A 27,075-nucleotide genomic window follows, 5' to 3' on the forward strand; every position below is an offset into this window, starting at 1 on the left:
CGCATGTGATTGTTGTCGAAGATATTCACAGACTTGGAGAAAGTCTTTTCCTTGACTGGGGATGTCCACCACAGGAAGCCTTCCACTGACGAAGAGGGGAGCGCTCCACAGACCCAGCAGTTAGACCGATTGTGGAATGCAGCATAGGAGTGAGCGCAGGACGGGAAGACATTGTCTTGAGGATCCAACGGCAGACTCTGGATATTTGGAGTCAGCAGAAGTAAGCTCACATAGGTTATCAGGTCCATCTTGTCCTGAAGGATCCCGGATGAGCCCCCAAGATGAAAGGTTGTTGTTGAATCACGCGAATACACCGGGATTCTTGGCCCCCGGAGGAGAAGAATTCAATCCGGGGCCAGAGACGAGGCTTGATTGCTCAGAGCTTTTGTGTAATAAAGTTTTATTAAAGTATAAAGGAGATAGAGAAAGCTTCTGACATAGGCATCAGAAGGGGGCAGAAAGGGTACCCCCGTCCAGGCCTTTCTAAATAATGCCCACTTGGTGCGCTTTACACACAGGAGTTCCTGCAGACAGCAGAAGGATCGACGTACAGAAAAGCCTTGCAGGTTGCTCAGCTGAAACAGTTGTCCTTGGACAAAAGCACGCAGCATGTTGAATGTGTTATTTTCTGTAACCTTACTCTGAGTCTCACAAAGCCCTGAGTTTTGACCCGTAATTAATAGTAAAGTTGCTGTTGTTCAGTCACTCCGTCATGTCCGACTCTGTGCCACCCGATGGACTGCAGCATGCCAGACTTTCCTGTCCTTCACTGTCTCCTGGATCTTGCTCAGACTCACATGCGTTGAGTCGGTGATGCCATCCAACCATCTCATCCTCTGTCATCCCCTTCCCCTCGTGCCTTCAGCCTTTCCCAGAATCAGAGTCATTCGGACACAAAGAGTAAGTAATACAAATTCAGACATTTATATTATGACTTCCCTATCATTTTAGATGAAATCTTTGCATTCAAGCCTTAGACTTCTCATTCTCTTTTATCTTAAACTGCCATCCGAGTCATCTGTGTCCCATCAGTTTTCCTGTCTCACAGCAGAAACAACACTGGAAACACAGCCCCAGCCTGCAGCTGCCACGCCGGGCCCAGCTCTGTGCGGCCACCGGACTTCAGTTCTGGCCAGCAGTTCTTCAACATCCTAGGCACTCTCGGCTTCACTGACACATGCCAGATAATCTCAGTTTAGTGGAGAACTTCAGTTCGGTTCAGTCGCTCAGTCATGTCTGACTCTTTGCGACCCCAGGGACTGCAGCACACCAGGCTTCCATCTCCGTTGCCAACTCCTGGAGCTTGCTCAAACTCATGTCCACTGAGTCAGTGATGCCGTCCAACCATCCCATCCTCTGTTGCCTGTTTCTCCTCCTGCCAGCAGTCTTTCCCAGCATCAGGGTCTTTTCCAGTGAGTCGTTTCTTCACATCAGGTGGAGATACATCACAAAGTAGCGGAGCTTCAGCATCAGTCCTTCCAATGAATATTCAGGAATGATTTCCTTTAGGATTGATTGGTTGTATCTCTTTGCAGTCCACGGGACTTTCAGGAGTCTTCTCCAACACCACAGTTCCAAAGCATCAATTCTTCGGCTCTCAGCTTTCTTTATAGTCCAACTCTCACATCCATACGTGACTACTGGAAAAACCATAGCTTTGACTAGATGGACCTTTTCGGCAAAGTAATGTCTCTGCTTTATAATATGCTGTCTAGGTTGGTCATAGCTTTTCTTCCAAGGAGCAACTGTCTTTTAATTTCATGGCTGCAGTCACCATCTGCAGTGATTTTTGAAGCCCAGGAAAATAAAATCTATCACTGTTGCCATTGTTTCCCCATCTATTTGCCATGAAGTGATGGGACCAGATGCCATGATCTTAGTTGCTTGAATGTTGAGTTTTAATCCAGCTTTTTTCACTCTCCTCTTTCACTTTCATCAAGAAGCTCTTTAGTTCCTCTTCACTTTCTGCCATAATGGTGCTGTCATCTGCATATCTGAGATTACTGATATTTCTCCCAGCCATCTTGATTCCATCTGTGCTTCATCCAGTCCAGCATTTTGCATGATGTACTCTGCATATAAGTTAAATAAGCAGAGTGACAATATACAGCCTTGACGTACAGATTTCTCAGGAAGCAGGTCAGGTGGTCTGGTATTCCCATCTTTTGAAGAATTTTCCACAGTTTATTGTGATTCACACAGTCAAAGGCTTTGGCGTAGTCAGTAAAGCAGAAGTAGTTGTTTTACTGGAAGTCTGTTGCTTTTTCTATGATCCAGTGGATGTTGGCAATTTTATTTCTGGTTCCTCTGCCTTTTCTAAATCCACCTTGAACATCTGGTACTGTCTCCCATTTTACAAATGTAAAATGTAAATGTAAAATGTAAAATGTAAATGTATACACTCATTTTTTTCCAAAGTCTGGCAATAGCAAATATAATTAAATGCCTAAGTGTATTTACAATGCTATAATATGTATTATACATGCCATATAAAAACTAAATTAAACACATTCTCTGCAAGTTATAGGGAGAAAAAAGGTGTTAAATAACCCCCAACGAAACAGTCGGGCAAATCCTGAATGTAAAACATTCTGCAATTTAAACAATCAGTTTCGTCTCTTTAGAAAGTCAATGTCATGAAATTTAAAAGTTGGGAAAACTGTCCTAAAATGAACTCTGTTCTTACCAACTGCGTGCAATCTGTGACCCTGATTAGATCCTGGGGAGCTATGAAAATCATTAGGGCCGAGCCCCCTGAAATGTTCACTGTGCATATACCATCACAGAGTCTAAAGTTATTCACCTCTGGGGAACGTTTGAATTCTTGTGCTATGCTGTGCTCAGTCACTCAGTGTGTCGACTCTGCGACCCCACGGGCTGTAGCCTTCCAGGCTCCTCTCTCCGTGGGATTCCCCAGGCAAGAATACTGGAGTGGGTTGGCATCTCCTTCTCCAGGGGATCTTCTGAACCAGGGGTTGTGTCTTCTGGGTCTCCTGCATTGGCAGGCAGGTTCTTTACCACTGTGCCCACTCTTGTAAATTACGGCTATTCTACTTTTTCAGACCTAAGTTCTGTTTTCTAGTTTTTCAAAATCCCCCAAATTGAACAGTCCTCTGCAGCGAGACCTTTGTCGTGGATTAAGGGCTCACCCTGATGTTCTGGAGCTTCATCATGAGCCTCCTATGCATATTTCATTCTTTTTTTTAATCGTGCATAAGACTGACTGGACTAAATGAGTCCATGGTGGGAAATGCTGAGGCCCTAGTACTTGTATAAGTATGGGTCTGTCTCAGTTTCTTTCCTCATTCTAGAGATGTAAAGAAGCGTGTACTACTTTATTGCCCTGTGTATCTTATCTGTATCTTCTCCTGTATTTTTCACCTGTTTCTGTGCAATCTTCCAGAAAATTTCTGACATATCTTTGAGTTCAACAAATCTCTTTTCAGCTGTGTCTAATCCACTTTTAAACCCATTTACTAGGTTTCTGATTTCAGTTATTTTTCATTTCTAAAAGCTCCATTTGGCTCGTTTAATAATCTGGGTCATTTTTCGTTCCTTGTTCTTTACTTTTAATTATCTGCTTTATCAGCAATGGAGAGAGGAGTATGGAAATCTCCGTCATGATGTGTCCATTTCTCCTCGTTGTTGTTCAGTTGCTCAGTCGCATCTGACTCTCTGTGACCCCATGGACTGCAGCACCAGGCCTCCCTGTCCGTCACTCTTTCCTGGAGTTTGCTCAAACTCATGTCTGTTGAGTCAGTGATGCCATCCAACCATCTCATCCTCTGTCGTCCCCTTCTCCTCCTGCCTTCAATCTTTCCCAGCATCAGGGTCTTTTCCAATAAGTCGACTCTTCTCATCATGTGGCCAAAGTATTGAAGCTTCATCTTCAGCATCAGTCCTTCCCATGAATATTCAAGGTTGATTTCCTTTGCTTCCCAGCTTTTGAAGCTATATCTTTCTGGCGATAGATGTTATTTCTATCATCAATAATACTCTATTTAGAGTCTATTTTGTCTGATGTAATATAGCTTTCCTTAGCTTTCTTTTAGATAATGTTTTCCTGCTGTTTTCCTTTTATCATTTTACTGTAAATCTTCCTGTGATCTTCTATTTGATTTTTCTCTTGTATATGGCATGTAAATGTATGTGTGAATTTTTAAATTCTGGTCTTATAAGTCTCTGTCACCATACACATTACTGATGACATCAAAGACATGTTCCCACCAATTAATCCAACAAGCCTACCATAACTGCAATACCAGATAGTAATTTAGTATTGAGTATTTCCCAGATCATGTGAATCTGAAATTCATTCTGATCCATTTCCTTTGTATTTCCAAGAATTTATGTAAGCACTGATTTCATTGCAGCATATGTACTCTTAATTGCAGCATGTAGAATTTAGTTCCCTGACCAGGGCTCGAACCCTGGGCCCTCTGCATTGGGAACCACAGAGTCTTAGCCACTGGACCACCAGGGAAGTCCTTCCTGCTTCCCGTTCTTTTTAGTCTCAGGAATTGGAGAGGGTCAGAAAAGATCAGTTGAGAGTCCTGGTAGAACACTTACATCTCAAAGGCACAGGGTGAAAAGAAACGGGTTCCTCTTACAAGACCAGCGTCTTCTAACTGCGAATGCAAAAACCCGTTTTGGAATGTCAACAGAGCCCCATCTTGGCCATTTCATGCTGGTATACTTCAGTTCTCAAATAGCCAGTTCAGTTTAGACAAATCACAGTAATATTTAGTAACACATGTCATTCACTCACCTTCACACTTCCAGACAAACTTACCTGTTCTGAATCAGGCTCAAGACCACATTTAAACTGTCAGTTTCTAAGAGTGTCTCGACCACATTTTCAAGTTACCAAGGACTGTCTAAATGGTCAAAACCAAGGATAGAAGACTTGAACGTGTGTGTCAAGACACTCATGCACACACACACAAGATGAAAACCAAACCAATTCCAAAAGACTTGTGTTGGAACACTAGGATAAAGTAGGATAAAAGCCTACACGTAAGCAATGTCATCCCGGGTTCTTCGCTTTTACAAAGCAGCTCTAATGGAAAGATGGTGTTACAGTCTAAAGAGCCATTGAGGGGTTGTTGTTCTCCAGATCCCAAGGAGTACTGAGGCTAAGCAGTATTACAATAAAATACCATTTTTTTCTTTTATGGGAACATAACTGAAGATCTCCCAGTTTTGAAAAATACACCCTAGGAAACTCCAAAATGGAATAGAGTTACGGTTTCCCATTATTCTTTCACATGGCTGGTATTAGTAGAAACAGGCAGATCAGTATCCGATGCCTCTCAGAGTCACAGTTCCCTAGCACAGGAATGGAAAATTTCCCAGATGGGGCTGCAGACAAGCCTTGGTCTAACAGGGAGTTTCTCTCTTACCACTCAGGCGATACCTGATAGCCCAAGGACTCCTCGACCCAGAATGGGAAATCCAGTAAAGCAGTGCCCCACTCAAAACCAGATGACCGAGTCTCATGCCTTCCCCTCCCCAGGAAGGGAAATTCTAATCAGGGCAACCCAGTAGGGAAGAATAGCCTGGTGGCATCACTTAGAGGTTCTGCCACTTGCCAGAGAAGTCTTAGACACCAGGCTCAAAGCCTTGTTTCTGTCACTGTGAATCAAGAGCACCTGGGTTAGCAGCAAGTTTGGGGGGTTTGTCCCTGAGACAGGGGCACTCAGGCAGCTACCGGACAGGATCCACCTGCCACCACCAGCCAGGGATCAGGGTGCCATGGGCAAGATGCCCACTTGAGACAGCTGTCCTTTCGTGGTTGCCAGTGTTTTAAGTGAACTTGAGTTCTGCTCACCCGCTGCACAACAGCAGGTTGAGGTGAAGGAAAGTGCAGCATTTGTTTGCAGAGCATCAAGCAAGGAAAACAGGGAGCTCAGGCTCAAAAGACCCTAACTCTCTGCATCTTTCAAGAAGGGGTTTCTAAAGGCAGCCTTTGGGGTGGGGGCTGCAAGGTGGAAGACTGCCTTTGGATTGCTTGGGTGAGGTAACTGGTTGGTGTTTCAGCAATCTAATTATCAGCCTTCTGATTCCAGTCTGAAGTCTGTATGCTTGGAGTCAGCAGAGTCACCATCCTCCACCTGGGTAGCAGTCTTAGTTTCTGCCTAAAAACTCAGATCTGTGTCACATTGTTACGTGTGTCCCCTGAGGGGAGTTAGGGCTGTGTTTTATCACTGAAGTAATTGGTTTTCCTGCTGAACTGCTCGCTTTTCCTTCTTTGTGTGTTCCCTCACTTCCCTAATTAGTAACAGGCTTGAGTCTGCTCTTTGGAATTCAGGCAAGGCCTAGGAGACTAAAGCCTTTTTCTCCAGACAAGAAGCAGGGCACATGGAGAAACTTCTGTACCCAGGAAGGCCTCGCAGGACCCTGCTCGGTTTCACCGTCTCCTCAGCACCACACACACACACACAGCAGAGGCCTGTGCACACATCGATGCACACACAAATACACATTTATATACATGTGTACATGCACTCACAAGCACATATGCAGGCACACGTGCAGGCACACACAAATACATGCACATGCATATGTGCTCACACTCAGCCCTGGGGCAGGGGCTCCCCCAGACTCTTTGGAAGACCCTCCTCTTTACTACCTAGGCTGGACCAGTGCAGCATTTCTTCTGCAGGACCTCCTCCTGGTGGGTGCCACATGCCTGTGCACACCGTGTGTGTGTGTGTGTGTGTGTGTGCGCGCGCACGCACGCCCCACAGGAGAATGAGCAGGTGCCTCAGACAGCAGAGGAGGGAGGATCATCAGTGTGCAGAGGTTTTACCTCAAGTCCCCAGGCCGGCTCCAGGCACACAGTAGAAGGTGGGCAAGAAAGACTTGAACGTCTGCAGAAACCTGCAACACGGGCGACTCAGGGTCTTGGATGAAATCTATACTGAAGTGCTCAGATCCTGCAGCAGGCTTCTCATGTACCCACAGCCTCACTGAGACTCAGCCATGCGCCTGGCATTGGGGAGTGAAGGATGACTGTAAGACACGATTCCAGCCACAGCCCGAGGGGACGTGTATGTATCTTGTAGTTTTCCTGCCAAGGCAGCACAGAAAGTGTTAGAAACCAGATATGTACCCAGTCCTGAGGGCAGGGGAGAAGAAGGAATAGATTCTGCCTGGGGATAGAGCTGCTGGCGCTTCTGGAAAAGAGTAATATTCCATCTGAGTCGAGAACAACGGACTGGCTTTCCCCTGGTCAAGAAAGGAGAGCCTGTTCCTGGTTGAGGGAACTGCCCTGAAGTATAAAACCGCACAGCTGTTTTCAGGAGGTGAAAAGTCTAGCCTCTCCTGGAACCTAGGTGAGCAAGGGTCAAATTCCTCAGGGCCCAATTAAAGAGAAAAAAATTCCCAGAGCCTCACCGACCAGGCTGAGGAGTTTGGACTTTTATCTTGTGGGGAACCGAGAGCCACTGATGGGATTAAGTAACAGCGGGGTCAGTAGGGTGAGCGCATTACTGAAAGCTGCGTGGCTGTAACTTGTGGGGTAAGAATCTGGAATCCTGGCACGGGGCTGTGACCCACACCCACACCGCTGAGTCAGGGCCACCATCCCTGGCTCCACCCTCGTCCAGAAATCAGATAAGGCGCACAGGCTGGCTTATCCTTTGGAGAGTGTGTCCTGTGTGACGTGGCCCAGTGAGACCGGACAGGCCGGTCCACGGGAAGGTTTGTCCCACACTGCCTGTCGCGGCCCCCCAGGAGCACTCGGGGCGGGGCTTCGCTGAGCCGAAAACCCTGCTGCCTGTGGGCGCTGGCCCTGAGAGCTGAACTGCCCCCGTCGCCCCTGCCATACAGAAGTTGTTCCCCAGCCCCGGGTCCTTATAGGGCGCTGGGACAGGGCCTGTGGGCTGGTGAGCACCACCAGGTACATACTCAGGAATTGTGTGTGGGAGCTGATTTCCAAACACAGTCATTATTAAAAACTGAGTGTTAGAAACGAGATATGCACCCAGTCTTGAGGGCGAGGGAGAGGAAGGAATAGATTCTAGCGGCGGATAGAGCTGCTGGGGTTTCTTTTTTTTTTGGGGGGGGGGTTCTTAAAAAGGGTAGTAGTCCATCTTTTTGAGGAGAATGGACCAGCTAACAATGTAAATCAGAAGTAGTAAATCCCCAAAGGCCATCGCTTCCTAAATTATCTCCTACACTATTAGCTCTGTTCTTACTGAGGTTGCTTTGTCATTGCATTTGTACGGTGGACATTCAGTTTCATGGTGAGCTCCTGTACTTCTCTCCAAACTCCTCGTTCGGTGACACCATGTTGGTAGCTTGGAATCAGCCCTAGTGGAGGCATCTACACCATAGAAACTGGTTAACCGACGTATCAGCGCTCCTCCCGCAGGGAGCCGGTTGTTAGACGCCTGCCAGCCCGCCGCTGCTCTGTTGGCCCCCCATGGAAGCACACTCCCCTTCCCAGGCCTGTTCTGTTCTCTCCAAGTGGCCACAGCAGCACAGTGGGGCTTGTCAGGTTACAGTCTTGTCAGGTGGGGTTCAGGAAGGTGTGGGGACCTTAGCAGGACTCCTGAGTATTAGTCCTGTTATGGGGGTGTCCCCGGGTGCTGCCCACGACCCACCCAGGGCCTCATGCCATGAACAGGCCCCCACGATGTCTGGCCGTGTGACTGGACGGAGGTGCTGGCTTGATCCCCAGGGTAGGGAATTGAAGAGGGGTCTGGCCTATGTCAGACCAACAAATGCCAAGCAGCCTCCTGTTTCAGGTCATAGGCTGGGCATCTCCCTAAGGTGTCCTGTTCCTGAGCCACCGTATAGCTAGCTTCCCTCTGGGCAAACTCATTTATGAGAATAAGAAAATGCCAAGTGAATGGCTAGAGACAGCAACATGCCTTCTTTACCATTCAACAGCATTAAAAGGCTGCCAATCTATGTGTCACCGAGGCTTATTTTGCCACAGATTTTAATTATCTCATCATGACCCTGGAGTTGAGAGATTTATAAAAATTAAAGAAACCAAAGGGGAACACTGAAATTAACCATTGGTAAATTCTGACTTTATTAAAATTAAGTGTCTATTCATTGGTAGGTGAAGACACCGGAAGAATAAAAAGGCAACTCACTGAGAAGAAATCTGTAATACACAAAACTGACAAAGGGCTCATATCCAGAATATGTAAAGAACCAAACCCACAAGCCATTTAACAGTTGGCAGAAGACTTAGGCCCTCCAGGAAAGGATGTGCAAATAACCCCATCAGCCTATGGCAAGGTACGCAATACGGAGCTTAAAAGCTACCGTTAAGGATCACTGCACACCCACCAGGTAGGGTAGACCTTTGAAAACAGCGACAAGTGTCAGAGGCACAGCCAGTGTGTCAACTGGCGCAACCTCTGGTGCACACATGCCTGCCTTAGGGCCCCGAGTTCACGCAGTGAGTGGGTTCACGCACCCAAGGACTCATACTAGATGTCGTTAACACTTTATTCATCACGGCCACAAACTGGAAACAACACAGACGCCCATCAGCCGTGATGGACGCACATTCACACCTCCGAATACCAGGCGGCAGGGATAAAGGACACTGTCCACTGCACGCTGGGATGTGACTAAGTCCCCCTGAGGAAGCCAGGCAGCACAGCACACATTGCAAAAGCTCAGTTTTGTAAAGGTCAAAGCAGCTGAAATGGACCCATGGGGTAGAAACCAGGGGGGTGGGTTCCTCGGGCAAGGAGGGCAAGGGGTTAAAAAAAACACAATAAAACCCCTCTGTCTAGAATATGAAATCTAAAAGTCAAAATCGTCTCCCTGTTGCATCAAGAATTTGTTCTGCTTTGGTTTTTGGAGGTAGGAAGGTTGAAGACAGGTAATATGTCTAAGGAGCCCCTACCTTCCTCACGACACCCCACTTTCTCTTCTGCCACCAGCCAGGGGCAAGTCTAACCAGAGACTGAGGTGCAATGGTGATTTCCTTTTGGCATCACATAAGATTTCCACTGGCAACTCTGCTTTTTGTCTCTCTAATTTTACTTATCAAGTATTTTCTTAACTGTTACTATATACCAAGTGGACTGTTTAAAGTATGTAATTATTATTTAGTGTATTACCTGTTCATTTATTCAGCCTATAATAACGGCTTCTTTATTGAGCACTTAGTGTGTGCCAGATAATAAGCTAAATTGTTAATTCTTACATTAACCCATGGAAAGGGGAATATATTTGTTCGCACTATAGATAAGGAAACAGAGGCTCAGAGAAGTTAAATGCCTTGTTCAAGGTCACAGCCAAGTCAGAGGCTTTGAATCAGAACTGAGATTCAAAGCCAGATCCTGCATTATTCCAAAGCACCCAACTTAGTTGTTGCTAGGGACCTCCTTAAACCCAATCACTTTGAGAGACTGACAGAAACAGGAGGCTTCTTAGGTCCAGACCTGAGGCTAGTGAATCGGAATCTCTGGCCCCAGGAGTAGAATGTCCCACAGTGGTGGTGGGAAACCTGGTCCAGCCTCATCTCTCCCTCGGAGCCATACTCCTGGCCCCGCACACAGTAGGCACACAGCCTGTCTGTAGATGGAAGCAGATGGCTGCGTGGGCCACTCCCGGTCCGCTGGGGAGGTGGGGGAGCCCCTCACTTTTTCCTGGTCCCTGAACAAATATAAGCCCCCTCCTCCGGGAAGCCCTCCTTGACCACCCCAGCGCCCCCCCGCCCCACCCCCCCCCCCGTAACTGCTGACCCCTTTGCTTTGCCTTAGTTGCCCTCCTTGTGCGTTTCTGTCTTAAATATGGAGTAAGATAAACCATATGGAGTTATCCTTTCTGGGGGTAAAACCTGGTTGAAAACGGGCTCTTTGGTCCAGTCCATTGAAGCAATTCCCTTTACCAGAGTGTCAGCTCCAGGAGGGCTGGGGGCTATCTGTGTCGTTCACAGCCCCATCCACAAAGAGTGGCACACAGGTGGCCACGCTGTAAATAGCCCCTCCCCGGAGCTCGCAGCCGAGACACCAGCCCCCGCGTGGAACCGGAGGGGCCGGGGCGCCTCCCTGTTCGGCGCAATGTCGGGCGCCTTCCCGGCCGCGGCGGCCCGGCGGCGGGGTGGGGCTCGCCGTCACCCATTTACTAGCCTCGCCCCTCCGAAGGGCGCGCCGTTAATGAGATTAGCAATTAAAAAGCCGGCGAGAGGCAGAGGCGTGGGGCCATCCCCTGGCCAAGCCGGGCGGTACGGCGCTCCTGGCGGCCGCGCACCCACCGCGCCGCGCGCCGAGCCCGGGGGCCATGGAGAAAACGCGGCCGCTGTGGGCCACCCCGCTGCAGTTCGTGTTCGCCTGCATCTCGTACGCCGTGGGCCTGGGCAACGTGTGGCGCTTCCCCTACCTGTGCCAGATGTACGGCGGAGGTGAGTGCCGGCGCCCGGGCTGTGCCCACCCCGCCAGACCGGCGCGCGCCCCTTCCGAGCCGGGGGGCCCGGGCGCGCTGGGCTTGGTCCCGTGTTGCGTGCCAGGAAACAGGCTCAGAGAGCGAAGCGATTTGCCCAGAATCACGGAGCCCGGAATTGGACCTAGGACATCCCAGTCCACAGCTGGAGCCCTTTTCCAGAGCTCCCTTCCGAGCCCTCTGGGGCGGCCAAGCGCCCCCCAGCATCCCTGTCACCCCGGTCGGTCAGGCTGCCGCGCTAGGAGCAGTAGGAGCCGTCAGGGACACTCTTTTCCTCCCTCCGGAGCAGTGGCAATGATCTGACTGCTAGTGTGTAAACCTCACGTTTAAGTGTAAAAAGTGAGCAGGAAATTGTGTTGTTTAACAGAAACTCGTTATACAACTTTCAGATCCGAAGCATATTCCTGGCAGCATGACTTGAAACTCAGGATAAAATGATCCTGAGCTAGACTTTTTTTTTTTTTAACTTTTTAATCACAAGATTAATTTGGGTTTGGAACCACAGTAGGCAGGAAGGCTAATCACTCTATTTCAGTTTAGTTCGTTTGTTTTCTGCAAAATTTCCCTCATGTCGCAGGGCATCCCAGCCTTTCACTGGACAGCCGCACACCCACATAGCATTCCCCCGCCTTGCAGGGAGCTGGACGCACCTTCCAGGACCTGCCAAGGAGCCTCTGACAAGGCCAAGTGCATTTTTGGGAGGCAAGGTGGCAATAGGGATTGAAGTCTCAGCATTAAAAAAGTTTTTGAAGTATTCCATTTCTAGAACTTTACCTAAGTAAAATCGTTCTGAGAGAAGGCAGACACCAGAAGGATAGCCTCTTTAAATAAGAGCAATAAGTCTTTAAATAAGAGCAAGACGTTGGAGACTTCCTAAGCCCTCAATTAAAGGGGACTGCTTCCAAAAAAAAGGGGGGGGGGGCGGGGACTGCTTCCATGAGTTATGGGACCTGCACGCCACGCACGGTGCTCTTGGAAGCCATTAAGATGGTGTTTTCAAAAAAAGTATTTGAGTATTGTTTCACGTCATAGATTAAACAGAGGGAGGGAAGTCAGATTCGAATCTGTATAAAATGCTATGCTATGCTAAGTCACTTCAGTCGTGTCCGACTCTGTGTGACCCCATAGACGGCAGTCCACCAGGCTCCCCCATCCCTGGGATCCTCCAGGCAAGAACACTGGAGTGGGTTGCCATTTCCTTCTCCAATGCAGGAAAGTGAATGAGTGCTCTTAATTATGTTTGAAACAATGCAGAAAAAAGGGAATGAGCAAAAACATAGCCAAGAGAATAAAACAACAGATATCTCTGGGTGGTTTTTGCTGACCTCGTACTGTGTGTGCGTGTGTGGTGTCTTCTATAATCAACACGAGCTGTTTTTTTCACAATAAAGGACAATGAAAGATGTTAGGTCAAAGGATTTACCAAATTTCAGACATTTAAGAAGACTAAGACTAAAACACTGCTCCATCAGTCACTCTCACCCCCAACTCCCAGCTCAAAAAAAAGAAAAAAAAACTTGACAAAAGGTTGTACAGGTTTTTTAATGTAGTGCAATCTTAACCCTCTGACTCCTTTTTAAATTTGAAAGACATGTATATTATATATCATAATTATGTGAAGTGCATGGGTTCTCATATGCTATAACAGCTTGATAATTGACTTTTGAAAGCTGTCAGGATGAGATTTCCACATCATTCTGTGTTCAGCACACCTACCCGCAGTACCTGTATCCTGGCTACACGTTTCCCAAACATCAGGTCGGGTGAGCCGTACTGTCAGGGCTGTTTAATCCCTTGTTGCTAACAACACCATCACCTGGATAGTCTGCAGGTAGACACGGGTAGGGAGGGGTAGTTCTGAGGTAGAACATAATTGACCCTGGACCGACATGGGGGTGAAGGCACCCATCCTCTGTGCTGTGGAAAATCCCCATATAACTTACAGCCGGCTCTTTGTATCCATATTTCCTCTAGATCCACGGTTCAGCCAAATGGGGATTATATAGTATTATTGGATTTACTGTTGAAAAAAGTGTGCGTATAAGTGGGTTCATGCCGTTAAATCAGGGTGGTTTAAGGGTCAACGGTGTATATAAGTTGCTGGGGAGATGGTAAGACCTTCAACACGCAGGAAAAGAAGGAAGAAATCTTATACCTGGTACAGAGTCCACTTAAGCTGATAGGTGGACAGGTTGATGGATGGGTGATGGTTGAGCAGAGAATGGATACTGGAGAAAGGATGGATTAGGGGGTGGGGGAGTGGATGGATGAATGGATGGATCTAGGGTGGACAGATGTAGCTTAGTTGGGTGGCATCCTCTCAGTCATGTGTCTGCAGATCAAGGACCAAAGAGTTTGTCCTGTCTCACTGAGCATGTGACCACCCAGCACCTACCCCTGTTCTCACCTCATCTTCCAGCACGCTCTTCAGTTATCCTGAACAGCTCTTTGTTTACTGAACACTCACTCTGCCTGCACACTTTGCTCAAGCTACTCGTCCACCTGGACGTTAGCCTGGGGCACTCCCAGCACTTGGTCTGAAGGACTACACTTTGTTCTAGAGTTTCTCCCCCGTCTCTGTGAAGTGGTGGCGTCAAAGGCGGTGCCCAGTCAATGTCTGTTGAATGAAGAAGGCAGGTCTGCGAGGAAAAGCTGCCGAGTTTGGGAGGCGGGGGAGTGGGGGGCTTTCCTGAGCCTCTCACTGCCCAGTGATGTCACCTACAATCAGTGTATTTACACTCCCATCCTGTACCTGACTGCTAACCAACCACATCATGAAAAGCTCTAGTGGGGTGTCTAACTTCCCTCCGCACAGAGCCCTGGCTTCCACCACCCCTACCCCCCACCCTCCAGCCAACAAAGAGCTTGTTTATAAACCGCACAGCCAGGCCATGCCCAAACACTCCCGGGAATAAAAAGGATTAGGGTCCCGCTTCTCTCGTCAGGCTCTGCCCGTGACCAGGGAGGCTGGTTTCCTGGCTGCTCTGCGGGCCGGGGGGCACGAGGAATGTTAATTCTGAAGATTACAGGCCAGCTGCCGGCCCAGAGCAAAGGAAAGGCAGCGGAAGGGACTGGTCGCAGTCTGTGCTCCGCGAGGCCAGCAGGCCTTGGCGGCTGTGCCAAAGTCTAAGGCCGTGGTGTTCGGGAAGAAGTCAGGATACAAACGTGTTGCATCCTAACGTGTGGAAAATGAGTGCACCCACAGTTGACTTTTATATGAATTTTCTCTTCCTCGATGGCTCAGCGGGTAAAGAATCTGCCTGCAGTCCAGGAGACACAGGACACACGGGCTCAGTCCCTGGGTGGGGAAGACCCCCTGGAGGAGGGCATGGGAGTTCCACTGCAGGATTCTTGCCTGGAGAATCCCATGGACAAAGGAGCCTGGTGAGCTACAGTCCCTGGGCTCGCAGAGTCGGACGCAACTGAGCGTGCGCTCAGATCATGGAGGAATAACCGGTTCTGTGGCTGATGGAAAGGTGGATTATTTTTTCCCCCCTAAATTTTCTCTATATGATATTTACCCTTTACGGGGAGGGGGGCAGTTAGGGGACACCTGACTCGGAAGTAAGATGATGGGACTTTTCCTCAAAGCCCCTCCTGCTCCTCCCTAGTACTTAGATCTTTGCATCTCGGATTTGCCCACGAAGCTTCTTGATGAACTACTGGCCCCACCCTTAGAGATTCTGACACGGAGACCTGGGGCAGAGGGCAAACTGCATTCCACACTTTAGAGGAATCCCACCCCACCAGGCTACTAGCTGCTGGGAGCCAGGCACTGGGGCTCCATTCATGTAGTGCTGGCTTTGCAAGGAGGAGCAGGACTTAATTTATAGTGTTTGCTGGTGTGTGATGTAAACACCCACACGATGGCCAGGTTCAGACGGCAAGTGTGTTGTCCAGTGTAGTGTGGGGTTTGAGGAGACGTGCAGCTCTCGACAGCTGGTGTGAGCGGGCCCCGGCATGCCTGGAGCTACAGCCCTCTGGGCAGCACTCAGCCTGGGACTGAGCCGCACTGGGTCAGTCCACAGACGGACAGGCGGACGGCACGACCACTGCTCCCTTGTACTGTGTGTGCGTACGTGTGTGTGCGTGTGTGTGTGTGTGTGCTCACGCACTCAGTCTCTGGATCTTGATGTTTCTGCAGTGCTCCTGGATGGAGCAGAATCCGGAGTTTCAGAGGCTGTAAAGTGTCAAGCACAATTTGGCAAGTAAGCTTGAGATGCTGGGTCCCAGGCGTCAGGAAATGTGGCCGGGCGGTCCCTGGAGAGAACACGTCTGTGGCTAATCCTGGGGATTCTGGGTTCAGTCCCAGTAACAACCAAGCTCTTGGGCTCCCAACACGTGCTGGGCACCTGGAAGGGGGACACAGGGAACTGCACAGAGATGCCAGCAGAGTTAGCCTGGGGTTAGGCTGGGCCCAAAATAGGGAAGAACCTTTGTATTCTAGCACAAGTTAATCTCTAAAGGGATGTTGCCTAAAGCTTGAATTATACATAATGAGCCATCTCTGGGAACCCTGGCTCCCAGGGTAAGACGCATCAAGCTAAAATAGCTTTATTTAGCTCACGGGAAGGACTGTCCAGGTGGCTCAGTGGTAAAAAAAATTTACCTGCCGATGCAGGAGACCCAGGAGACGTGGGTTCGATCCATGGGTCAGGAAGATCCCCTGCAGGAGGAAATGGCAACCCACTCCAGTAGTCCTGCCTGGAGCATCCCCTGGACAGAGGAGCCTGGCGGGCTATGATCCTTGGAGTCGCAAAGAGTTGGGACACAACCGAGCGACTGAGCACTCACGGCTCAGAAACATCCTGGTGAGGCCACGAGTGAATTGGCTGCATTGCTCTCCCCCACGCCCCCAACCAGGCTGACCGGAAGCAGGAAATGCTTGGCTTTACGCCCTCCCCCTTACTATAAAAGAGCCTGATTTCTTACTCTCGGCTTTGAGTCCGCCATCTTCTCAGTCTGCTAGCTTTCCAACTAGAGTTGCTATTCCTTGCCCCAGCAACTCATGTTTCCATTAATTGGCCCGTCATTCAGTCAGCAGCACAAACTTGGAGTAAGTAACAGATTTGGGGGAATGTTTGAGTAAGGCCCTAGCAGCCCTCAGGACCGCTCGTCCTGTGCACCTGGGCTTCAAAAGTCTCCAAAGCAGCACTGGCTTCTCCAGTGCTTGGCGTTTGGAGCTAGGAATTGATATCTGGGATCCGATGGATTTCATATAGTAAAGTAAATCACTCTGGTGTGTACAGCCGGAAACTTTATTTCCTTTGGGTGTGGGGCTTTTTCTTCAAAATAAGGCAAGTTGTTATGTATTTGAGTGGGCTACCCTGTTGGAGACAGGAAAGAGTTGCTGGACTTTTACCTGGTTCGTTTGATTCTTTGTTTTCTGTTCTTTTGTACAGATTTTTTTTTGGCTGCACTGCATCTTCGTTGCTGTGCTCAGGCTCTCGTTGCGAGCGCGGGCTCCAGGGCACGTGGGATCTTCTTGGACCTGGAACCCGTGTCCCCTGCATGGCAGGCGGGTTCTTTACCCTGGGACCACCTGCTTTCTCGGATGTTAGCATGTGTATGGGCCGTCTATATTTTGTCTTGAATTTCTGTCTTTAAAATGGGAAATGTTTCAACTGTCCCTAAAGAAAGCCCTCTGAGGCGTGTTTTGGGTGAGTGATCTGATTCCAGCTGTGCGTGGAAGGTGATTTCACTGTAACCCCGAGTGGCCACAGTACCTGTTAGGGTCTCCTCCCCAGGGGGCTCCAGCGGGGTGCCCCGGGGGCCCTGTGCACCAGGCACTGCCGCCCTTGCTGTGTTAGTGATGTCGCCTGTGGCCTCCTGCGTTGTTGGCATATGCAAAACCCCGAGACCAAACTGGAGGTTTATTTAGGATTTTCTGATTGTCTTTAGGGTTTTTTGTTTCATTTTGTTTGGCCCTGTTCCTCCACTTACAGCCAAATCAATTTGATGATACTTAAAATACTTAATGATGTCACATGGAGGAGAGTAATAGAAAAGAAAAAAACAAAAACCTCCTCTTATCCCAGGGATAATAGAAAGGTTCTGCTTGGTTCCTAAAATCACCAAATGCCCCAGCCCAGCATTCAGCCTGGTTGTTTGATACCAAAAGGCACCCTTTTGTAGTTAGAGATAATCCATTGCTATTTATGGTCTTAGGGTGGCTGTTCTGTGAAGAATGGGGGGAAAATGGTGACATTCTCTACATGCAAGCGTTTGTGCTATTACATCAGAGAAAATAAGAAAAAGATGATAAGGAGAGTGAGGACAGGTTGCTGCAAACCTTAACTCCTCCAGCTGAGCCCAGGACAGCCCCTCCTTCAAGGGATCAACCAGAAAACCCCATGTGAGCGCTGGGACGCCGGGACCCGGTCTGGTATCACCATCTAAGACCCGACAGGCACCAGTTGGGGCCAGAAGCCACTCCCGGGACAGGGCAACTTGGTTACCCCGTCGTCTCCTGGGGGCCTCAATGCCAACCACCTGCTGGCTAGGTTCGGATGAGTTTATTTGGAAAGATTGTGACCCCCTTACAAGGAGGCTGTCCTACAGCTGAACCCACTTAGCAGTATCATAGCTGAACCAAATTGGGGCCCAACGAGGGAGGCCTGCTCTTATTCAAACATTGCTTCTCAGTACGTCCTAGCCGGGCTTTGAAAAGCGGACCCAAAGCAAAAGAGTCTGAACAAAATTCAAGCAATTCAACAAAAACCAGTGAAGACCCTTCTAAATTTTTGGAAAAGATTTATCAGGCCTATAGACATTATACTAATACAGATCCTGAGGCCCCTGAAAATATAAGAACGGTAAACTTGACCTTTTTTTGGCGGGGGTTAGGGAATACCTTACAGCAGAAGAAAGTTGCAAAAATTAGTGCGTTTGGAATGAACCTTCTCAGTCGGTAGATGTTGCTTCCTAAAAGGGTTCAGCAGGGAACAGCAACAGAAGAAAGAAAAGACAAGATGAAACGCCACTTTTTTGGAAGTGGCACTGGATTCCGTCAAAGATGAATAACTCAAAGAGTTTAAAACCTTGGGCACTATACTAAGCTCTCCACGAGTTTGCCTCCAAGAGGTCTGCCTGTCCAATGAAGTAAATGGTCATTTCATTGTAACTGGAGACGGGTCAACCTGTTTAATTTTGTCCAAGTAAAAAGTCACAGCTAACACGGTTTCCTCACGCTTCTGTCAGTGGCTGGGTGCTTCTCTTCCAGGCTCATCAGGCCTGGCTCACACAGCTACATTTGCTGGTGGGTCAGCTGGGGTGGAAGGCCCCCCACGAGTTGGCAGTTGGTGTCGCGTTGGCTGGACCCCTTGGCTCTCCTTCGTGTGGCCCCTCATCCCCAGGTGGCCTGTGCGTGGTGGCCTCAGGGCTGGGCTCCAAAAGGATGAGGCTGGAGCTGGAAGGCATCTTGAGGTCTGGATTCTGTAACCATCATGGTGCCGCCTTCCCCACATTCTAGTGGACAAAGTAAGTCCCAGGGCCTCTGCCCAGACCCACGGGCGGAAATAGACTCCGCGTCTCTGCAGGAGCGGCCAAGAGCACGCCTGTGGCGGTGGGGGGTGGCGGTTAGTCTCCCACTTTTGCCCCATTGACATGCAGGGGAGCAGGCTCACCAGCCTCAGGCCTCTGTTAGCTTATCTCTGATGCCAGGCTCTCCTCATACAGAGCCTGGGTCAGAACTCTTATATAAAAGGAGTTTGAGGAATAGTCCAGTTGGAAGAGGGTTTGCTGAGTGGGCTTGTACTCAAACTGATCACAGAACAAAATTCTTTTATTGAGATTTTTTTGCATACAGAAAAATCGACATTTTTTGGTGAACAGTTACATGAATTTTGACCAGTGCAGGCAGCTGTGTTATCGGCACCACAATCATGCCCCGAGTAGTCAGCCCCTCCTCACTCCAGCCAGCCCCCGAAGCCACAGCTTTTCCCTATAGTTTTGCCTGTTTCAGAATGTCGTATGAATGGAATCACACAGTATGTCGCATCTTTTGAATCTGTTATCTTCCACTTAGCATAATGCTTTTGAGATTCTCCCATGTTGCTGCTTGGGAGAGCTTGTTTTTTTTTTAATTGGCTGAGTACCATTTCCTTATATAGATACACCAGGATTTATTTATCCATGCACTCACTGAAGGACAGTTAGATTGTTTCTAGTTTATGACAGCTGTGAATACAGACCCTGTAAATGTCAGTGTATAGGCTTTTGTGTGAATGTAAGTTTTCATTTCTCTGGAGTCAATACCCAGGAGTGGGATTTCTGGGTCATACGGTAAATGTGTGCTGAACTTTAGAAGCAGCTACCAAGCTGCTTTCTAGAGTGGCTGAACCATCTTACATTCCCACTAGCGATGTATGGGAATTCGCAAATCCTCGTCAGCACTTGGAATCATCAGCATTTCCTATTGCTGGCATTCTGTTCGGTGTATGCTGACATCTCATGAAGGGTCAAAAATGCATTCTCCTAACAAACACCACTTATGTATTGTCTTCAGTGAAATGTCTTCATTTTTGTACATTTCTGAACGTGTTTTCTCATTTCTGAGTTTTTATTAATATATATTCTGGATATGAAGAAACGTGGATGTCTTTGTCAGATGTGTTTCCCTGATGCTTTCTCCCAATTCGTAGCTTGTCAGTTTGTTTTCCAGACTTCTTTCATGAAGCACAGTTTTAAAATGAAGCCCAATATCTTACCAACATTTATCAATATTTTCTTTCACAAAAAGCTTTTCTGATGTTGTATCTAAGAAATCTAGGCCTAACCCAAGGTCAGAAAGACTTTCTCTTGTGTTTCTAGAAGTTTTATAGTTTTAGGTTGTCCGTTTGGTCAGTGGTCCATTTTAAGGGCCTTTTTTTGGGGGGGGGGTGAGCGGTGTATAAAATGTGAGACATGGGTTGAGGTTCACTTTTTCTGCATATGGATGGATTGTTCCAGCATCATTTGTTGAGAAAGTGATTGTAGACAGATCCACTTGGGACTGTGTGTCTGTTGGATGGTTGGGTGATGGGAGAGGATAGTAAAACCCACCGCAGGAAGGGCAGGGCTGCAGAGCCCTCATATCCCCATCTGGGTGCCAGGCCTTGAAGTTCCAACCTTCCCACGGACAGTGGACCATCAGGCAGGGCCTGTGAGAGAGAAGAACGTTCTGTGGACCTTGCCAGGCCTCCCGTGGTTACTGTTTAACATCTTGGGTGAAATGAAGCTTTTCTTACAACCACTGAAGGCTGCTCCAGGCAGGCTGTATCAGCACAGCCTGTACGGATGGTGTCTGTTGGGCGCGAGCCCCCCGCGGCCTCTCGGACTCCTTGCTGTTGAGAGGAGCCGGTGAGATGCTGAAGCCCGGCAAGGGCCTGGCAGAGTCCAGAGATGAGGGGTCAGGATTTGCCGTCGCCCTGATGTGAGCAGGGAGTTCGGAGCTGGGTGTGTAGAGCCCGCTGGCGTGCGGCCTGCTCTGGTGAGCACACGCTCGCACCGTTCTCTCCGAGGTGAGAGGGTCGGGCGGGGGTGGGCGGGGGCTCTGCATGGCCTTGGTGCCAGCCGCCTCCTTCTGGGATTTCTCTCCCGAGGAGATAAACGCACGGACCAGGCTTTGCTTACGGTGGCAGAAGACGGCAACAGCCTAAGCGTCCAGGGCCCGATGAGGACTTGTGGGCACGTTGTCCTAGTGGAATGTACACGCTGTGGTCCAGAGAGTGGTCGTGAGAGAAGCGTGGGCTACGGGACAGCACGAGTGTGCGGTGGCGGCTCTAAAAGGAAGCCTGTTGGCCGGGTTGGGCCTTAGTAGCTGCGCGTGGCATCTTGGGTTGCGGGACGCAGAATCTTTTTCTTACGGCCCACCGGCTCAGTTGCCCCGCGGCATGTGGGGTCCTAGTTCCCTGACCAGGGAGTGAACCCGAGGACCCTGCATTGGAAGGCGGGTTCTTCACCACTGAACCACCAGGCCAGTCCCCAAGGGAGCATTTTTGTGAGTATTAGATGTGTCTGTGAACATATGTATTCTGTTTACCTTGATACTTCCAGAGCCAGTTCCTTGTGTAAGCAGCCCTTAATCCCTGCAGCTGTAGGGTCAGGGTTTTCTTTCACTCAGAGTCCTGCCTTCCTCTCCCAGCGAACGTTTTTTCAGGTCCACTGACAAGGAGCCAGGAGCTGGGGGAGAGGTGTCCGAGGGCATCTGGAGGAGGAGATGGGACCAGCAGCAGAAACAGTGGGGCGGCTGGGCCGGGGCCCCCCTCCAGCAGGCTGCCAGCCCCTTTCCATGTGTCTGCGGGTGGGGGGCTCCTTTCTTGGCTCTGTTCACTCCCCCTGCTCCCTACCATCACCAAGGGTCCGCGTCTGCAGATGGCGCCTTGGGAACCAGTGGCTCAAATCTGCGCTAGTCACAGTGGTGGTGGTGTGCAGTCGCTCAGTCGAGTCTGACTCGGTGCGACCCCGTGGACTGGAGCCCACTAGGCTCCTCTGTCCATGGGATTTCCCAGGCAAGAATACTGGGGTGGGTTGCCATTTCCTTCTCCAGGGGATCACCCCGACCCAGGGATAGAACCTGCATCTCCTGCATTGCAGACAATTCTTTACCACTGAGCCACTTGGTAACCTGTTATTAAAATGAAAATTTAGGCCAAGGGCCACTGTATAAAATGGACATATATACAACAGAAGTGCTCCTTCAAGGGAGGCGGTGGCCTGGGTTCTGTCTACTGGGGAGCCCTTGTCTCCACACATACCTATCAAGCCCCGGCCTCGTCTCTGAAGACATAGGCCCTGCGGAGTACCTGTGGTTCTCGACAATCATAAGGCCACTGAAATTTTTCTGCCTGGGTGACCGCTCGTGGGCAGGAAGCAGGGCTGCTATTCTCCTATCCTCCGCACACTCAGCTCGGGGCCTGGCCCAGACTAAGTGTTCAGTGAGGCACCTGTTTAGGGTAACACCCGCTGTGGGGCACCATGCGGGCCCCGTGAAAAGCCCAAGGGAAGTACGTGGAGGTGGGCGGCTGTCTGGCCGGATCGAGGGGCGATGTTCAGAACAGTTAACCACTCAGCGGCCTGGGCTCTGACCAGCCATTAGCTGCTTTAGTAGAAATGGAATCGGGGCTTCTGGCAGAGGGGCGGGGGCAGCTGAAGCACTGAAGGCGCTCAAGGGTCTTGGGACGGGGCACTTTACCACGCAGGATGGAAGTATTTAGAGACATTAAGGACTGATGTGGGTGCATGTGATCCGTGGGTGGCACGGTGAGTCGAAAGGTAAAAGGATAGAAGGATGGGTGGATGGAAGGACAGACGAGTGGACAGGTGGAGGGATGGATTCTGGGGAAAAGGGAAAATTCAGGAATGGATGGATGGGGCTTCCCTGGTGGGTCTCTGGTAAAGAATCCAATGCAGGAGACACGGGTTCGATCCCTGATCCAGGAAGATCCCACATGCCACAGAGCAACTAAGCCCCTATGCCGTGACTACTGAACCTGACTCTAGCGCCCCGGGGAACCACAGCTACTGAAGGCTTCTCACTGCAGCTGGAGAGTAGCCCCCACTAGCTGCAACCAGAGAAAGCCCGCGTGCAGCAACGAAGACCAAAAGTAAACGAAGACCACAGCCAAAAGTAAACAATATATTTTAAAACTGTGTTTAAGAACGGATGGATGAAGGGAAAGTTAGGAGAAGGAAGTGGCGAGTAGAATGTGGGGTGGAGAGGAAGGGTGTGTGTGGGGGTCCCCGGGGGGAGCCCCGGGTGACGGCCCAGCTTTGTCTCTGCCCGCCTGCAGGGAGCTTCCTGGTGCCCTACATCATCATGCTGGTCGTGGAGGGCATGCCGCTGCTGTACCTGGAGCTGGCGGTGGGGCAGCGCATGCGCCAGGGCAGCATCGGGGCCTGGAGGACCGTCAGCCCCTACCTCAGCGGCGTCGGTAAGTGGGCACCCCTCAGTCCCCTCTGGAACAGGGAAGTAGGGCTTCCCTGGTGACTCCACAGCACAGAATCTGCCTGCCAACTCAGGAGATGTGGGTTCCATCCCTGGGTTGAAAATACCTGCTGGAGGAGAAAATGCAACCCACTCCGGTATTTGCCAAGACTCGGACACCACTGAGCGATTTAACTCATGCTACTTATGGCTTGCCAGTGTTCTTGCCTGAAAAGTCCCATGGACAGAGAAGCCTGGCCGGCTACCATCCAGAGGGTCTCAAAGAGTCAGACGAGGGGGCGGTTCCACTGGATGTGTGAGGCCTGGACAGCTGTACACACACATAAGAAAGAAATGCCCAAGACAAGACACTGTAACCCAGTGTCTGGGCCCTGCCACCGGCCGCTGCGGGACCACGGGCTCCTGCTAATTACTGACGTCTCCCCCCATCAGCGAGCACCAGTGCTAGGCACTGGCCTGTGTGAGTGTGAGCTCACGAATTGTCATCACACCAGAGGGCTTGTGGGGTGCTGCTAATATCCCTGGTGCATGGAAGTAGGGGCCCAGTGAGTAGCAAGAGGGGTACTGCCTTCCCTCTCGCCTCCTGAGTTACTTTGAGCCAGTGTCTGGGGTGCCCTCGTGGGATCTTTGTCTGCCCAGCGCGGCCCTTGTGTGCCAGGCTCCCCTGGGAGCAGGACGAACTTTGGCCAGCAGTGGCCACGGTCTGTTCTGCTCACCTCTCCCACACCCACACCCACACACACATACAGGCAGAAAGGGGAACAGGAAAACACAGGAAAGTTTCAGGAACAGGACACGTGTGAACTGGCACATAACTTCATCTCAGGTGCAGAAGAAGTGTGTCCAGAGGCCTCACACATCCAAGCGGAACTGCCCCCTCGTCTTGAACGGCTGTTAATTTTTAACATAGAGGTGTGTGGTTTTAGGATGGGCCCAAGCCGTCAATCACAGAGGGCTCCTCCGAGGCAGCGTTTGCGGCCTAATAGGAAAAACACCAGATGTGGGTGCCAGCTGGGGATGCTGGTGAATGTTTACCAGCCAGCTCTGCAAGGCGGGGTGGGGTAGGGAAGGCCCGAGGAGAGGTCCCGGAGCAGGGGCTCGGCCCGGAGGCATGCACTGGCTCTCCAGATCCCCACACTCTGCTCCGGGTCCCCCGGCACCCCGACTGGTTCCCCGCAGGTCTGCTCAGCTCAGGGGCAGCCCCATCCCCTCCACGCCTGACACTGCTCCCAGCCTGCTCCCCACCACCACCGAGCAGGGTGTGGCGCCAGCGACCCCGCTGTAGGCAGGCCGAGGAGCGGGCAGCTGTGACGTCTGGCATCAGTGACACGAGGCGCGAATCCCAGCTCCACCGCTTCATAGCGGCGTGGCCTCGGGGAAGTGCTGTGTTGGCTTCCCCTCTGCGAAGTGGGCCTGAGGTCGCGCTGCAGTTGTCAGGCCCCTAGAAGAGCGCCACCGGCTTCACGGCCCAGGAGGCGGGGAGGGCGGCAGAAGGCGAGACCGACCCTTAGAGGGCGCTCGCGGGTGCCAGGCCCCACAGCGGGCCCTGCCGTGGCGAGCGGGCCCTGCGGGCGTGTCCTGGCTCCGGGCGCTCCTCAGGGCCCCGCGTCCTGTCTCCGCAGGCGTGGCCAGCGTGGTGGTGTCCTTCTTCCTCTGCATGTACTACAACGTGGTCAACGCCTGGGCCTTCTGGTACCTCTTCCACTCCTTCCAGGTGAGCGGCCGCGGGCGGCAGCAGGGCCCAGGGGGCGGGGGCGAGGGGCGCCGGCCTCAAGGGCGCCGCGCCAGGCCAGGGGCAGCCAGGCACCCCGGACCGAGCAGAGGGCTTCCAAGCCAGGGATCTGTGGACCCCTGCTGTTGTGTGCAATGTGTGCGTACATTTTGGGGGAGCAGGCCCCCAGATCTCATCAGGCGCTGTCTGAAGGATGTGACCCCCTCCAGAATATCAAGACCCGCTGCCTGCTGGGCCGGGGGAACCTGTAGGGACAGCTGATGGGGACGGCCCCCCACTGAGCGTGACCGTGTGGCCTCCCCCCACCCCCCCACCTCCTGCCTCTCATCACGTGTCCTCCCAGGTTTCTGACCCCAGCCGGGTCCCTTCTTGTGTTTGCAAAAGTTCTAGAAGAACCACCTGAAGATGCGCATTTGAAACACGCATTTCTGACTGTAGCCCTAGCTGATGCTCACTGTAGAAAATGTGGAAGGGACTGGGGCTTGTGGCGAAGAGAGGACCCTAATTCCACACCGAGAGGGGGTGGGTCTTAGTGTCCAAAGCTTCCCCTCGTGGCCTGTGTCCGCATCTTTTCCTCAGAGTCTGTCTGTCCGCTCCCAGGGCCCCTCTTCATGCGGCCTCCTGCACCTCAGCCTCTTCCCAGACGGGGAAAGATGGGGAGACGGGAGCCCCCTGGGGGGATGCCTGCCCCTTTGCCACTGAGCCAGGCCTTCACGAGCCAGACCCTGTCTCCAAGGTCAGAAGCTATGTGGGCCTGGTCGTGGACTCGGAACTGACCCCAGCTTGTGAGGCCAGTCTCTGGAGCATTTGAGTACACCCTTGAATCTTTGGGGCCCTGAGAAATGCTTGGGTGAATATTCGACCTCAATAGTCAAGGGCTGGCATCCTTCTCAGAAGATGCTATATCCACATCCAGCGGTAGCTTTCCACTCTGCCACACCCAGGTCATCTGGTTGGAAAATGCCCTGACAGGACGAACTCTGCTCTGAGCTCACCTGTGCCTCCCTTCCTCCCCCTGGCTCAGCCTAAGTTCCATGAAGACTAATCGCAACCGTGCCCCTCCTCCACCTTCTGGGTGGCAGCGGGGCAGCCTCTCTGCTCTCCTGCCTAGGGACCATTCCCTTCCTCCATGCTGGGCTGCCATGTGTGGCTGGGCAGGCTGTGCGCTGCACGATGCCATTCCAACTGCGGCGTTGTCATACATGCTGCAGGCATTATATATAGGCATCCTGAAGGCCGTTTTCCAAAAGTGGAAGCATTGTGTGAACAAATCAAGATGATTTGACCATTTTCCAAAGGCAAAAATAAACTATATAAAGTAAGGGGGTACCATTTTCTAACCCTCAGAAGTGTCAAAGTCACGGATTCCTGGAAATCACTTGGCTGTTCATTCCGGCCCTCACAGGTCCATGTGCCTCTCCTGCATTCCTCTGCCGTGAGGCTGCCTCCATGGTCCCGAGGAATGACCGTGCCTCCAGCTGCAGACACTCACTCACACTTGCTCCGGGCCAGCTAGCGCCACCAGCACTTTAGAACTATGCCCTTGTGTAATCACAACCACACCCTGCGATACTGATGCCCCAGGTTCCAGAGGGGCGAAGTTGGAAGGCTGGACGCAGCAGCCTGGCCGTGGGGTCTGTGCTCTGGTCCAACCAAGTCGGGCTTTCCAGCTTTTCCCCGTGGGAGCTCCAGGCTAATAAGCATGTGAATGCAGGGATCTCGGCCTGCTCACCTAGTGATTCAGGGGGAGAGAGGCTGGGTGCTGAGAAGTGGTCAGTCTAAGTCCTTCCATGCTTAAAGCTTCTCCATGCTGGCTGCGAGCTGGAATCACCTGGGGGAGCTTTTAAAACTCAGACCCAGGCCCCACCCAGACCAGTGAAATCTGAGTCACTGCCCGATGCAGCCTGGGTGTCAGAGTTTTTAAAGCCTCCCTTCCTCTGAGTGATTTAAGTCATGTTTGTGTAGCCAAGGTTGGCGACCAGGCTGTGCTGAACAACAA

The 27,075-nt window shown here is 51.0% G+C and overlaps 1 protein-coding gene across 6 annotated transcripts in view; it reads left to right on the forward strand.

Annotated features, from left to right (window-relative positions):
- Positions 1–11,193: 11,193 nt before the first annotated feature.
- SLC6A20 (solute carrier family 6 member 20) overlaps positions 11,194–27,075 on the forward strand; it is a 58,991-nt gene continuing 43,109 nt past the window's right edge. For 2 of the 6 annotated variants that reach the window (XR_009492284.1, XM_005223070.5), the window contains exons 1-3: positions 12,349–16,984; positions 23,190–23,330; positions 24,967–25,058. Coding sequence is in view for 5 of the 6 variants with exons in the window: in XM_005223070.5 (XP_005223127.3) it covers positions 16,726–16,984; positions 23,190–23,330; positions 24,967–25,058 (492 nt within the window). In the remaining variant the exon portion in view is untranslated. Of the gene's footprint in view, positions 11,381–12,348; positions 16,985–17,005; positions 23,331–24,966; positions 25,059–27,075 lie in introns of those variants that run through there. The other 4 variants (XM_059879742.1, XM_059879743.1, NM_001435160.1 and 1 more) reach the window with 4 other exon arrangements.

This window comes from Bos taurus, chromosome 22 (genome assembly GCF_002263795.3).
Source record: "Bos taurus isolate L1 Dominette 01449 registration number 42190680 breed Hereford chromosome 22, ARS-UCD2.0, whole genome shotgun sequence".
NCBI classification, from domain to species: Eukaryota; Metazoa; Chordata; class Mammalia; order Artiodactyla; family Bovidae; genus Bos; species Bos taurus.